General features: G+C 44.5%; 1 protein-coding gene across 1 annotated transcript in view; it reads right to left on the bottom strand.

Moving 5' to 3' along the window:
• ADGRG2 (adhesion G protein-coupled receptor G2) overlaps positions 1-15327 on the bottom strand; it is a 105147-nt gene that overhangs the window by 79027 nt on the left and 10793 nt on the right. The window contains exons 2-3 of the mRNA XM_019495079.2: positions 6710-6828; positions 612-1229 (exon numbers count right to left, since the gene is read on the bottom strand). Coding sequence (XP_019350624.1) covers positions 612-1229; positions 6710-6827 — 736 coding nt within the window. The 5' untranslated portion in view covers position 6828. The remainder of the gene's footprint in view (positions 1-611; positions 1230-6709; positions 6829-15327) is intronic.

The raw sequence follows: 15327 nt of genomic DNA, 5'->3' as shown, positions 1-15327 counted from the left end.
CCTCCAGTAAAAGAATGAAATATTTCCAGTATTCAAAAGATTATATTGAGGAGTGGGAAGAGATAAACATGGCCATTCTGCTAAAACAGGGATAGGCAAAATATGGCCCATGGGCCAGAACTGGCCCATGGTGGGTCTTTGTTCTGCCCACAGTGGGTACCTCCATTCCACCTGCCCTAGGCACAGTCCAGCCATGGCACGTCCTGCTGCACCTGGGCACGCAGTGGGGCTGGGGTGGCTCTGCACCTGGACTGCCTTTCCAGGCAGCCCAGGTGGCAAATGGCTCCTTCCAGCTGCCGCTGCTGCTGGCCCCAACCCTTTAGTACTGGTGGGGACCTGCGTTGCACAGCCCTGACCCCTCAAGCCCTGCGCCTGCTCCAGGCTCACCCACCCAGGATCAGCAGTGACAGCGCGAGACAGAAGCTGTTGCTCAGTGTGGGGAAAAGCAGCCCCTCCCACTACTGGCAGTTCCCTGCTACAGCTGCCCAGAGCCCTCACCAGGGAAAAGAATTCAAGATATTAAAGAAAATACCAAAGACACAAAGGTTCTCTCTCTCTGGTAATATTACTATTAGGCAAAAATAGTTAATTGTGCAGTAATGGTAACTTACCACAAGGCAAAGCGTTGCTCTCTTCTATTGTGTGATTATAGACCCAGTATTTCCTTCGCCAGCTTAGAACACTGCCATCTATGCAGTCATGTGAAAGTTTTATGTCAGCTTTATCCCACATTCTGAACATGTACAACTCGCCGACCATACCCACAGCAGAAGACGAGGCTGTCCGTGATGGCTGTGAACAGCCAAGCAGAAACTGGCCATTTCCATCAAGGGTTAGTTTATCAGGCAGTTGTTGGCTTCCTGTTTTTCTTCCATTTATAAATAGCTTCATCTCATTGTTTGTATTCTTCCATTCTATGCATACTTGTTGCAAATCCTCCGGATAAAAATTTTCTGTTAGGTCTATTTGATAGCCAAACAACCAAACTGTCAATTTGTTGCCATCTCCTGTAAGTCCCAGTTCATACTTCTTCACAGATTGAATGCTCTCAGGTGTTTCTTTAACATATACAAATGCTGTCCAAGGATCACTTGAAGTCAGTAGTTTAAGATACACGCAAATTGTGAATTCTTTCAGAGGCGGCACAGAAATCCCTGGTGATAGAGTCCAAGCTTCTTCACATGCAGTCTTAAAAACAGCTTTGTATTTCCCGAGGAATCCATCCTGGGCTAAATAAAGAAAAAATAATTTTGAATTCATTTTTTTCAAAAAGATGCTTTTAATATAGCACTTTTGTGACCAAGGAAACATACAGACATTGCCAGGACCTGATCCACAATCATGTGACACGCTTTAAGCCATGTGCCCGTAGAATGGGTCCTGCTTGTGCAGATGTTCACTGCTCCTGATGTGCGCTGGGAACATGATCTAATTAAATTGTGGAGTGGGGAGGGATGGCAAGGATCAGGGTGGGCTAGCGGGTCCACCAGGGTGTGAGGGGGGAGGGGAGATGCGAAGGTCAGGCAGCTAGAAATAGCTCAGTTAGGGTTGGGGTGTAGGAAAAGTGTAGCCCCAGGGGTGGAGAAAGCAGCTGGGCTGCGTGCCGAATATGTGCAGATGTTCAGTAGACTGGGCTAACTTGTGACCAGTCTAACTTAGTTCAGCTCCTCAGGCAGCAGGACTCACTCCCCAAGCTCCAGAGTTAATATATTCTATGTCTCCTAAAGGCTTTGAGGAGACATAGAATAACTAAGTTAGAACAACAGCTCCTGTGATATTATTTAAAGCCTAAAACTGCATGTTTTTCCAAAAGCAGCCCAGCGACAGGGTATTTAACTAGTTTTTATTTAAATCGCTAATATTAATCTTTGTCTAGCAATTGCACTTTTTAGTTGTTCTAACAAAAAAAGGTTTATTCTAATTGGTTGGTCATCTTAAACCCCTTTAATCATTAAACACCTTAGTCTGTACTTTAATATATCCTTTGCACTGAATTGGGCGGGGGGAGAGGGGGGGAGTTATTTGTTTGTTTGTTTTGCTAAATAGGAAGGTAAGCCATTTCTATATATACACATACACATCCAAACAATTATGTTATTAACATATATTTATTCCGATTCTTCACATTTATATTTGTATTACATTAGAAATAATGCATTTATTTTCTAGATTATTATTCTTACCCATGATTTGTGTGAAGTTAATTTGGCTTGAAACAGGAATTCAAAGCAGCAATTAGTTCATAAAATTACCTTAAATGTGCCAGGAACATAACAGGAAAAAAAGTAAATTATGAAAACATGTTTTGTGCTTTCTTTCAACTGACTGATTTACAAATGAAGTATTTTCTACAGTTAGAGATTTCAACTATGTGGTTTTGGTTACTATATTTCACAAGATTTTAGAATTGGTAAAGCTCATCTATTTGCATCTCATTTATTTGTGAATTGAAGGAACACAATTACGTTTCCTGCTTTTCCATTTCCCAGCAGGTTTTTCAACTTTCAGTGACTTTTTTATTCAAATGAACTAATTGAAAAAAAACGAAATAAAGAAATATTTTCTCTGTACCTGCAGAACAGACTACTGCTGTCACAAGCTGATCTAGCACTTCGTCATCCTTTGATTTTAGGCACTTAGCTAGAGACTTTCACCAGTTTAGATGGCTGTCTGTCTTTAAATCTTCAGCAGCAAACACAGGGCATGTATAAATATTCAGGGAGATTAGGGAGAGGTTAGATTGAGTTAAAAATGGCTACCCAATTTAAAGTAAGTTGGGATGAGACTAGTGGAGGAGAGACTTGGAAAGGTCTGAGGGACAAGCAGTTCCTGGGGGGGGGAGGGAAATCAAGGGGGCTAGCAGGGTCTGTGGGGGGAATCAGGGGGGCAGCCAGAGTCCACAGAGGGAATTGGAGGAAACTGGGGATCAGGGAGGCAGCAGGAGAGATCAGAGGGGCTAGCAGGGTAGGTGGAGCTTTAGGGGATTGTCAGGGCCCATGTAGCAGTTAGGGGGCTAGTGGGACCCACGGAGGGTCATGGGAGGGATGAGAAAGGATGGGGAGCTCTCTCTCCCAACCCCACAGCACTAGGGGCTATTTCTAGCCCCTCTCCCCCATCCCCAGATGAACAACTCCCACCATCCCACCTGCCTCTCCCCCCACCTCAACTTACTTCCTCAGCCCCCAGGAGCAGTGAATGCTGGTAAAACTAGCACTGGGAGCAACTAGCAGGATGGGGGGTTGGCAAGATTGGGAGGGTGCTAGCTGGTCCACAGGGCAGTGTTGTCCATCAGGGGGGCGGCAGATCCACTGCCAGGTGCATGGAAGGTAGGAAAAGCTCAGCCCAAGGGCTGGGACCAGTGGCTGGGCTTCCCCAGCCCCAGGGCTGCACTGGGAACTGTACGGTAAGATCAGCCTTGCTTGAACCAATCTAAATTAGGCTACCTCAGAGTTTCACTTAACTTAGATTGGGTCGGCTATTTTTAAACCAATCTATCTGTCCTGAACTTCTGTACAGTTCTCACTTAGATCGAGCTAACTATGAATCTAAGTGTAAGGTCCTCACCTGGGCAAACTAAGTTAGGTTGGGTAGTGATTTTTAATATCAGCTAACCTCCCTGGACATCTGTATGTATCCATAGATTATTTTTACTTATTGAATACCATTTTACTAGACTATTGTAATCTTTGCCTTTGGTACAGGTTGTCTTACCTTTAAATGTAATTCTAAATTAATTCTAAAAAAAAAAGGATTTAAATTTCAAAATCCATCTATCTATCCATCTATCTATACACACACACACACACACACACACACACACAAAATGAAGTCTATGTCTGCATGTATTATGTATATATGTTCGCTTATAACTTGAGAATGGCTGGTCCTACCTTCCAAAATCACTGAATACCACCCAAAGAAAATTATAGGTGGGTTATTTTTCACTTAACCATTTTGGGGTCTTCCAGTGACTGGGATTACTTCAGTTCTCAGATAACAAACTGGTACCACTCCATTTTGGATGCGGTGAATTCAGTTCAATTGTCATTATATTTACGCATGCCTTTTTTCCAACTCACTTGTTATTATGATATTGACACGTGCCTTTTTTCGCTCCATGTTAAATATTAAATGTTAAATATGCTGTACTATGTTCTTTAAAAATAAACAATATTTTTTACCTAAATATGTTTTACTAAGTTTTTGAAAATAAACAAACACTGCAGTTACAAAAATAACAACCAGGGCAAGGAATGGGTTCTTTTGCTATAGGCAGGTTATTTTTCACTAGACCCCTTTTGAGGCTTCCAGCAACTAGGATTACTTTACTTCTCAGATAAGAAACTGGCACGTCTCCATTTTGGATGCACTGAATTCAGTTCAATTGTCATTATTATATTGATGCGTGCCTTTTTTTCCCTCCATGTTAAATATTAAATATGTTGTACTATGTTCTTTAAAAATAAACAATATTTTTACCTATAGGCATTGTACTAAGTTCTCTAAAATAAACAAACACTGTAATTACAAAAACAACAACTTGGCAGAAGAATGGGTACTTCAGCTAGTTTCTAATAAAAAATCTGCTTTAAATATAACTTATTTTTTCTAAAGGAAGGATATTGATTTTCATCTACCCTGAAGAAGTGGCCTTCAAATCTCTCTTCAAGATGCACGTCTCCTAGAATTTTTATGAATTATAAAGATTTTTTTTATACCTACAAAATCTTGCCAGACGATCACTAGGGGACAAGATGTGATTAATGCTTAGACTGGAGAACAAGATCATGATACAGTTAGGTCATCCTTCCCACTCACTCTCCAATCTGTTTGTTGGCAACTGAGTCATCCACCACGCTTTGTGCTATTCATCATGCTCTGTGTTGCATCCTACCAGCATGCAGCAGGCATGCTTTTAGCACACCTCCCAGATAAATCACTTGAAAAGCCAAGGTGTGCAGCACACCCCCCCCCCCGCACATGGAATGCCCCCCCACTACAGGGCCCCAACTCCCCCCTGGAGGGCCACAGCCCCTATCCCCCACAGGGCCCCAGTGCCCGCCCCTCCCTGGGTCCCAGGCACCCTGGAGGGCCACAGCCCCCCCCACCCAGGGCCCATAACTTACTTTTAGCAGTAACAGCGAGAGTGGGGTGCTCTGAGCCATGGCAGCAGGACCCAGCGCAGCACGCGGGGACCATGCGCCAGGCCCAGCCAGGTCCTGCTGGCCCTGGGGATCCTTTGCCGCCCAGCTGGACCCTTGGTGGCAGGACGTGGTGCGGCATGTGGGGACTGTGTGCCGGGCCCACCCAGGTCCTGGGGACTCTCTGCCACCCGGCCGGGCTGGGCCATGGTGACAAGAACCAGTGCAGCACGCAGGGACCACACGCTGGGCCCAGATGGGTCCTGCCGCCCTCGGGGACCCTCTGCTACCCGGCGCGGTGCGTGGGGACTGCACGCCAGGTCCTGCTGGCCCTGGGGCTGCTCCTGCCGCCTGGCCCATAAATAGCTGAGTGACTTTGCTTATATTAGTAAAGCTGCGTTAGAACTGACTATGCTCCAGAATATCTATGTGTTTGCAGGATCTGGCATATAAGCATCAAAAGCAATTATCATTACTTTATGTACAAGTGTTTGTCAACCAGTAACACATCTGACTCACTACGTCCATTAAAACCAGTAGTCATAAAAAATCTTAGTTTGTTATGTACCACTATATCTTGTAATTTGTCTTAACGAACAGGATATTTCAAGAGGTTTTTTATAAAAGGTTTTACCATATTTTTCTTGAACATGTAGGAGTTTTGAAACTAAAATCTGTTTTTTTCAGGTTCTTCCTTCCTTCCCGTGAAGATAGAGGTCACACCCTTCCATACAGAGGTATTCTAGAAGTTAGAAAGAGTACAAAGAGCTCTTCTTTTCCCAGTATACCTTGACAGGGAACCTGCATGATTTGGTACCTTACATAAAATGAAACAGAGAAGAACTAGGGCTGCTGGCAAAACTGGCAGCCAAAAAGAAAGAAATTCAGGGTGAAATGAACATGGGGCTACAGAATGCACTGGAGAGAACACTGGGGGTATAGTTCCAATGCACATTTGGGAAGAGACATCTCTTCACTTGCTCCTCCAAAATTATACACATTAGCTTTCCTATAAGCATAATACTGTAGCCATACCATTACTCACCTGGATGGAGAGCACTCTTGAGCTTCTCAATGTTCACATTCATGAGGCCATAAATGAGCCATTTGTGTAAAAGTGTATATGTGATGCTTTTATTGAAAAAGTTTTAGAGCTACATTTTGAAAGAACAACTGCAACTGTCAATGCAAAAACAAGAAATCTGGAACTGTAAGAACTCCACAATAAAGGTAATTGTGAAACCAGTAACAGTTCTAGATTAACTGGAAAGTAATTTGCATTACTATATGCTGGATTTTCTCTCTTTTCTCATCCATCGCTATTATGAAATGATTTCTACCTGATTCCTTTATTTACAATAAAGAAAAAATGTAGACATGTGGCTGAATACTCAAGAGTGCTCAGGACTAACATTCTGTGCTCATACATGTCAAGGGGAATCATATTGTTGATATCAATAGCAACAGAAATAAGACAGTGGTAAGCACATGTGAAAATCCCACCTACAGAAAACATTGTTAAATGTATCAATATCAGTGTAGGATAAGTAAGGAGAAAGATATTTTACCTTTGCCTGCTGTGGTCAGCAACAAGTGAAGTAAAATGATAGCTAGAGAAATCTTGAATTTCAGTAAAAGCTCCTGGATTCTGCTGGCACAGCGGTAATTTATTCCAAAGGCAATCATTCTAGAATACACAAGGGAAAAATCATATTCTGTAACAATGACCAGAGAAAGAACAGGACTATGAATATAATAAGAGATGACACTTTCAAGCCATGGCTATAAATCTTTTCAACCCTTCTGTTTCTACCCAAACTTGCTGATGTTCTTCCTTTAGAATATCAGAAGCTGAAAGAAGCCCAACAGAAGCCACTGTTGACAGGAAGGGAAAAAGAGACTACAGTCCAATCCTGTAAAGACTTACAAATATGGTCAGAGCTATGTATGAGCATGCATCTTTGCAAGGCTGAAGGTTTAATCTGTTAACTTCTGATAAGAGGTGAAAAGCAAGGGAATTATAAGTGTTCAAATAGGTGTAAATGTTTATTAGTATACTATGAATAACTAACTATCCAGGCATTAGCTGTATCAGAGGCAGATTAATGCATGGGCCCGCAGGGGGTTCTGTTCCCAGCAGGGGTGTCCTGATGCGGGTGGTCCCATTCCTGGGGGGTCCTGATCTGGGGGTACCTGGTGAGGTGTTGAGGAGCACAAGGTGCAGCCCAACACACTCCAGGGTGCAGTGCAGTTTGGCTGCAGGGTAGGCAAAGGGCCAAGGCAGCTTAGCTGCTTGGTGCCCGGCCGGACCCACAACTTCCGCCCATGCCACCAACACCACCAGCCCAGGCCTAATCCTTGCCCTGATCCCTGCACCCGGCATGTCACCAAACAGCCACTGCAGATTGTCTCTGATGGCAGTTGAATCAGGGGTGGGGGCCTCCAATGGGGTGTGGGGGGGACCTCCAATTTTTCGTTTGCCCAGGGCCCCAATAAATCTTAATCTGCCAACGAGCTATAAACTGAAAATAAATGGGATGCTCAGTGCTTTAAAAAAAACAAACAGTAACATCTATCTACATCTGTAAAACAGAGTTTAGGAGCCAACTTCAGGTACTTGTTTTGAAACTCCTAATTGCAGCTGTAACCACAGCCATAGCTGTAGGTACTTGTAAGAAGGTACTTTTTTGCAAGGTCTATCAGGGTGTTAATAATTAAGGTTATCTGAAAGGGAAAGATCCTATACCTGGGACAGTGCCAATTACACAGAGATGCAAAGAATGAACCAAAGAGAAGCAATGAGTAGAGAAAAGATTTAGACATATCAATCTGGATGACAAAACTAGCAGATTATATCATTTTTTTGAATCACTTAAATCCAAAACATTCCAAACGAATAAGCTACTGTCCCTAATATGTTATGACCTGGAAGAAAGGGATTACTAATGGGTGACATGCAAGTCACCCATTAGTACGAATGTATGAATGTGAATGTATATGAAAGAGGGAGAGAGAAAGAGAGAGAAAGAGGTGTTAACCAGCAGAAGACAGACCACTGACAGGAAAGCTTGAGTGAGCCTAAACTGAACAAAAAGAAACAACATATTAGACTGGCAGACATAACCAACAAAGGATATAAATCTTAGCAACAATGGCAACACTAGTCCACACGCCACACACCAGTAATCTTATTATTTGGATGGACTGTGCCACCCCATCATCCGGACAGCCTGCAGGATGAAGGATATGCTACATGGGTGACATTCTTGGAATGAGACAGGAGTGAAGTGGCTGTGTGACAGAGTCTGTGCAACAAGGAAAAGGACTTATATAATATTGGGATACATGCCCTTGATCACCAGTGGAAGGCCATTGACAAAAAAGAGGCTATGTTGAAAAATAGTGCATTCAACAATTGTGTACAAATTTTCCACGAAAGTTTAATATTTCTTCAATAATATTTGACTGGGAAAGAAATAGGACGTATTACTTTCTGACTGATCTTTGCCCTTTGAAGTGTACTATCAATGGACAAGCTCCAGAGGGCTTGGAATCATGGTGTCATTCACCAGGATTTAAATAAAAGAGGCATCAATACAAAAGTTGTGGGTTCCCTGCCAGTTTTTATGTAAGTATATTCATCGAGCTTTCCTAGACCTAGAATGAATCACTCCCTAACAAAATCAAACTGTAAATGAACTATAAACTTTATAAGTAAATCTGGAGCAGGATGGCACTGCCATTGAGTTAATATTGTCACAGGCGGAGAAAGACCGGGGTGACTCCCGGGTCCACGGGGGAGCCCCAGGGCCAGGGGCAGAGGGTGGAATGGAGAGGAGAAAGAATAAAAAAGACAATTTACTCACCGCAGGATGGGAGGAAGAGCAGAGACGGCAGGAGAAGCTCGCGCGTGGTGCGGATCACGCCTTAAATTACTTACAGCTGGAGGATGACGTCACTTCTAATCACCGGCCAGCAGAGATAAAAGGGCCAGTGGTGAAAAGGAGTGGGGGGTGCATGTGGCTGCCGGGAGGGAGCCTGGCTGGTGGAGCTGGCCGGAGGCGCGGAACGCCAGAGCTGACTGCTGGCACTCATTACGGCAGATTAAAGGAACCCGGGGGTGAGCCAGCACCTGAGGCCAGCATAACAACTGCAGGAGAGCCGAGAGAGAGGGAGGTAAGAGCCCCGGCAGCGCGGAGAGGACAATGGACCGAGGAAGATCCGGAGAGAGGGCTGCGGTCCGGGGAAGATCCAGAGAGAAGGCTGCAGTCCGGGGAAGACCCAGAGAGAGGGCTGCGGTCCGGGGAAGACCTGGAGAGAGGGTCACGCTGGTGGGATACTGGGCAAGGAGCGACGGGAATCTGAGATAGGAGAGGGCCACTGAACCGAGCCACAGGCAAGTGACCCAGTCACCTAGCAGAGGGGTAAAGAGGCTACTGGCTCCATGAGGAAGCCTAATAGGGGCAGACTTATGCCCCTCGTGAGGCCCATTGAGTTTTATTTAAGTTTTGAAAGGCGTTTTGTGTTCCCCCGGATTAGAAGGGCCTAAGGTCGTGACAGCAGAGAGCTAGAGTGAGGGGTGTGCTCATTATTTGTGTATCTGGGGAATTATTCGGGCACCCACAGAAACAGCCAAGATCCGCTGGGCTGGGTAAGGGCGAGGTGCAGGGGAGGAGGAGCTTCGCAGAAGACATCTACGACGCAGGTGACTGACAAGAGTAACCGCGCTACACGAAGCCCCACCCACTGAAAGATTCAAGTCGTGGCAGGCGAGAAAGGGCGGACTGCGGCACGTGGAAAAACCTCCCAGAAGGCCACCTGCAACGGCAAGCCGAGTACCGATAAGCACGCGGAGCAAGGAAGCCCGAGGTAAGATGTATGAGGCCCAGCGGGTACAAATATCCTATGGCTCCAGACTGATGAGTTGAAAATGGTCATTCAGGCTGCAATACCAAATGCAGCTAGATGTGACTATTAACCATTGTTCACTGCTAGCTATGAAAACTGGATTGTCTTTACTGCACCAACCCAGTGGGCCCTCTAGGCTCTGAAGAAATGTGGATGGAAAGACTTTTTAAAAATCCCGCTATCTATAAATGAAAGGGTTTATCTATAGCAATATCCTGAAACAGCAAATTCAAAACAAAGACCATCAAGGGGCTATGCTATGTAGAGCCCCAGAGCTGAAGAGTGAACTGCCCTTAAACCTAGAAATACCCAAAGCGGCAACCAGACATTTCATCACAAAGCTGCAACAGTACTGAAGCAAACTGCCCGCTCTCCAAATCGAAGTTCATCTTCTTTACTCCATCATGCCTAACATCAGCCCTTACTGGTTAAGGTCCCAACCAGCAGAAATAATAGAGAGGGTGGTGTATTCTGGAGGGTGGTGTTCAAAGGCAGAGTCCAAAAAGACAAAATTGTAATTCCAACCCTGCTGTGAGTACTGCGTGGCCTTCAGCAATTCAATTAGGGCCAAATCAGTTCAGGCCTTCTAACATAGGCATTGCCAAGTTTGCCCTTTCCATCTTCATCCGAGCTGTGCCTTATTCTATCCCACATTTAAGTTTAACCTTTCATAGTTTATCAACATTTGGGTTTTGACAGTCATCAGCTTTTCTTTCTTGGGAGGGACCTGACAATTAATGGCAGACATGGGGGTAAGGTAATTACTGCCAAGAGACTGCCGTAGTACAGAGAATCCTGCAACCACCCCAGTCCAAGAATGAAACAAAGGATCTAGGGGAAGCCCTAAAACTCAAGTAGGTATCATGAATATGAACAACCATACAGACAGATTTCCAGATGGTGAAACTGTTATAATCCCAGTGACTCCAGTTAAGGATCTGTTCTTGTATTTATTGATAATTAAATTAAGGGCTCTAAGGAAAATAGTGTATGTTGTGGTCTTTGACATGCATTAACAGCTGTCACTAACATAAGACTCTGATATATTTTCCCTTTTAAATGACAAAATAAGATACAATTTGTATTAGATGGTCCAAAACATTTGGAAACCATGTCTTCTGGTAATTACAGCTTCCCAAATAGTTTCCCAACTAAAACTGGAGTTTGATAAGGAAGCCTGCTTGTGCCACCACTTTTTAATCTATTCTTGAAAGATTTAAAACACATGCAAACAGGGAATGAATTCCATAAGCCCATGATACTGAACAACACACTATCCCTGTCTTGCTTTCTGCAGATAAAGCATTTTTAATGGCAATCCCAAATATGTCTTAAAAGGTTATTGGATACTTTTTCAGCAGTATTGAAACTCAAATAGGTTAGAAATCAACACCACCAAGGCAGGAGGGAACAAATTTGATTTGTGCAGGAAACAAGATTAGAGGTGGTGCCTTCATTTAAATACCTTGTAATCTATTTTAATAACAATCTGAGCTGGAATAAGCATATTGAAAATGTAAGCACTAGAGTAAAATAAGCCTTTTGTGGAGTTCTATCTTTATAAAAAAAAGATGGGCAGAAGGGTGGTACTGGCAGGTCTATACATCTAAGGTACAATCCATTTTATTGTATGGAGCAGAGCTATGGGGTGCTGACTCTATGATCCACCCAAAAACTGAGAAGATTTCTAATTACTTTTTAAGGTAGCTTTTTTCTCTAACTAATTCTATGTTGGGTGTGGGGGCTTATATGCTCTGAAATAGGACCAGTTAATGTGAACTCCTTAGCTCAAATAAGAATTCTAAACTACTGGATAAAAATTAGATCTTTTACACCTACCCGGTACCCTAAGAAGTACATTCTAGAAGCCTCTCCTTTTCCAAATAAACCCTTATTTGGATGGTTAAATAACATCTATATTCTCCTTCAGACAAATGGCCTGAGACTCACTAACCCAGTATTTCCTCCATCTTTAAGACAAGATATGTGTTGAAGAATGCAGTACAAGATCCTACAATTCATTCTAATGAGAACTGCAGTCATCCTGGGCAGGTGGTGTCATGCTCTATATTTAGACAGAATATCTTCTTGTGGGAACAATGAGATCAATGACTTAAATCGCTCTTTGTGGTCTTGTTTGTTTGTTTTTTTAAGAAATAAGAGGAAAATGGATTTCTCTGTTGGTGAAAGTTTTTAAATACTGGGCTACTCAAGAAAAAAGAATGTATCTTCTAACAAGTCAGAGCCTGTCCTATACTCCTGAGGTGTATTGCATTACTTACACAAATAAGGGCCAAAATCAAACAGAATTCCCCTCTTGCACTTTATTGTCTACTGTTTCATTTTATCTATTTTGGCATCATCAGACAGTATGTTCTGTTTGAATTCTGTGTAAACTGGTAGAATAGACAAACCTATCATAGGCTTTTAGCAAAATGTATACATTATAACTTGCTACAAAAGCCTCACCGTAGGGCTGCTTTTACTGCCAGAGCACAGATTCTGGAGGGCCATTCTGGTGCCCCTCCTCACTTGGCACCCGGAACTAGTGCCCTACTTGTCCTACCCCTACTTGCACTGCTGACTAGTACTAGCACTTCAGGTCATTCTACAAATAGATTTGTGGACTGAGAACACACATATTGAGACCTGTGCCTCTTTGCTTGTAATAAAGGCTGTGAAGCATAATTGAATTATAAAGGTGTAACTGAAGATGTTATTCAGAGACAATATGGTTGCAGGTGCAAGGGAGAGTAAAATTTACCCTCCATAACCATTATTACTCATGACCATGAAAAAGGAAAGAACGCAGCATGACTCACAGATCCTGGGCTGAATTTGCAAAGCCGGCAGTTAGAGAAACGATATATTTTTATTTGTAAACTAAGCACATCTGATACAAATTCACTATGCATAAACTTCTAAGCACAAGTGCTGAGCAGCCCGAATGTATTAAAGTACATTACAGCTCAGCTGTAGTGACTGCAGGTCATGAACTCCGAAAGAATTTGCAGGAATATTGTTGACTGCTTAAATTGCAAAGACAATTTCATTTTACTTCGTATACCCAATTGGCAATTTTTTAGCTACGTAAGTGGCCTTTTTAGCACCTACACATAGGCTGTGATTCTATTATCCCTGCTGTGTGGACTGCAAGAATGTGTGCATAGATTTGGGGGGGGGGGGGGGGCAGGGGGGAGACACAGATTATTTGGGCCCAGGGAGTTTTAATGAGGTGCTGTGGACCAGATCAACACCCTGCACCCCCCAGCCATCGCAACAACTCACCAAAACTCCCTATGTGGGATGGGGCCATGGGCAGATGGGGAGTGGTGTTCTAGAGTGAAACAGGTGGGTAAGGCTGGGATCACAAGATGGGACCACGGGGTGGCCCCTGCCCTGTGGGGTGTGGGGGGGGAAAGAGGGTGTGTGCATGTGGGGCAGGCATGTGCGCTTGTGGGGGAGGGGCTTCCTGAGTGCTAGGCTCCAGGAGCCAGCTGGGTGGTGGTGGGAAGGAGGAGGGAGCAGGGGGTGCATGCAGCATTCCACAGTCCATGGCTGCCCCCAGGAAGAATGGGTGGAAGGCAGCTAGGAGCTGGAGCCAGAGCTCTGCACACCAGGGCAGGAGCTGCCTGGCTGAAAGCAGCACAGCAACAGCAGAAGGATGAGCCACTGCTGAAGGCAAAGAGAACCAAGCAGCACTCAGGAGGCTTCAGCCACACTGGAAGCAGCCCCAGCAAAAACTTCCCTGAGTGGGGCTCGGCCCCAAGTAGTGCGCTGCAGGGGCAGCCACAGGCCAGATCAAATCAATTGGTAAGTGCCCCTTGCAGGATGGATCCAATCAGTTGGCAGGCCAGATCCAGCCCATGGGCTGTATTTTGTCCACCCCAGCATAGACTGATCATAGGCACTAGTTACAAACTGGCTGAGATGGTATGCAGCTACATATGCACATATCTGAGCTTAAGTCTTGGAAAATGACAGAAGAAGAGAAGGACCCTCCTATGTTTCAGCTGCAAAGGTTGAATGGTTAAGGCAATCAGGAGACCAGCATTCTAGACCCTGCACCCCCTTGTCCAGAGGAGGTTTGGACCTGTATTTCTCTGACTGCCAAGAACAGTGTTCTAACTACCACGCCACAACTTTAGTCATTAGCCAGTCCCTTCTCCAGCACTCATTTTGAAGCTGGCTCCCTGGGCAGCCAAGAAAGGGAAATATGTGAGGCCATGGTGAAAAACTCAAACTGGAGGTGGTGCAAGTGAGTGCACTGGGGCTCTAACATGGGCTCTTGCTTGCAATGGAACAGAAACTTCCTCACTAGAGTCCATCCACCTGATCCAATGACTATTTAATGTAAGGTTCAGTAGCTCAGCTTCAAAAAGAGCAATGAGGAATGGACTCCTATAATAATGTTTAACCTGTAGTATGGTGGTTAGACTACTGTACTGGAAAGATAGAGAAACCTGCTGTGGACAAGGAGGGGGCTTAGAACCTGGGCCTCCTGCTTTTTAGGTAAGTTCCCTAACAATTCAGCTATTGAGACTAAAATAAAGGAGGCACCTCTCCCATTGCCGTTTTTTCCAGGACTTATGCTCAGAAAGTCTATATGCACCTGCATATCTTCCTAGCTAGTATGTAGCCTGCTGTACAGGTATGTGTAGACAGAGCATGCTTACCCATCCATACTGCGGTGATAAAAGAAGCACAAACTGTGCTTGAGGCTGTGTAGAGACACTTGGGAGGTTAGGGGAAGGTTAGATCAGGTTAAAAACAGCCACCTGATCTAACTTAGTTTGCCCAGGTGCAGACCTTATATTAGTTAGGTGGATCTAAGTGCAAGCTGTACAGAAGTTCAGGACAGTTACATAGAAAAAGCAAAATGTGTGGCCAGTGGCTGGGCTTTCCTAGCTCTGGGGCTGCACTGGGAACTGTACAGAAGTTCAGGACACTTAGATTGGTCTAAAAATGGCCAACCTGATCTAGAGTACCTCAGAGGTAGGGTTAACTTAGATCAGGTTGGCCATTTTTAGACCTAACTGTCCTGAACTTCTGTACAGTTCCCAGCACAGCCCCAAGGCTGGGAAACCTCAACCACTGGCCCCAGCCCCAGGGCTGTGCTCTTCCTATCTCCTCCCTCCCCTCCCCAGCACCAGACTACTTTCAGTGCCGCAGCTTCTCCCCACCACATCCAGTGGGATAACCCCACCCAAGTCCACCAAACCCCACATCCTGCAAGCCATGCCAGTTTTGCCAGTGCCGGTTTTACCAGTGTTCACCA

Source organism: Alligator mississippiensis, chromosome 1 (assembly GCF_030867095.1).
Source record: "Alligator mississippiensis isolate rAllMis1 chromosome 1, rAllMis1, whole genome shotgun sequence".
NCBI lineage: Eukaryota > Metazoa > Chordata > Crocodylia > Alligatoridae > Alligator > Alligator mississippiensis.
The sequence above is the reverse complement of the archived record's forward strand: the minus strand, read 5'-3'. Positions and strand labels throughout refer to the sequence as shown.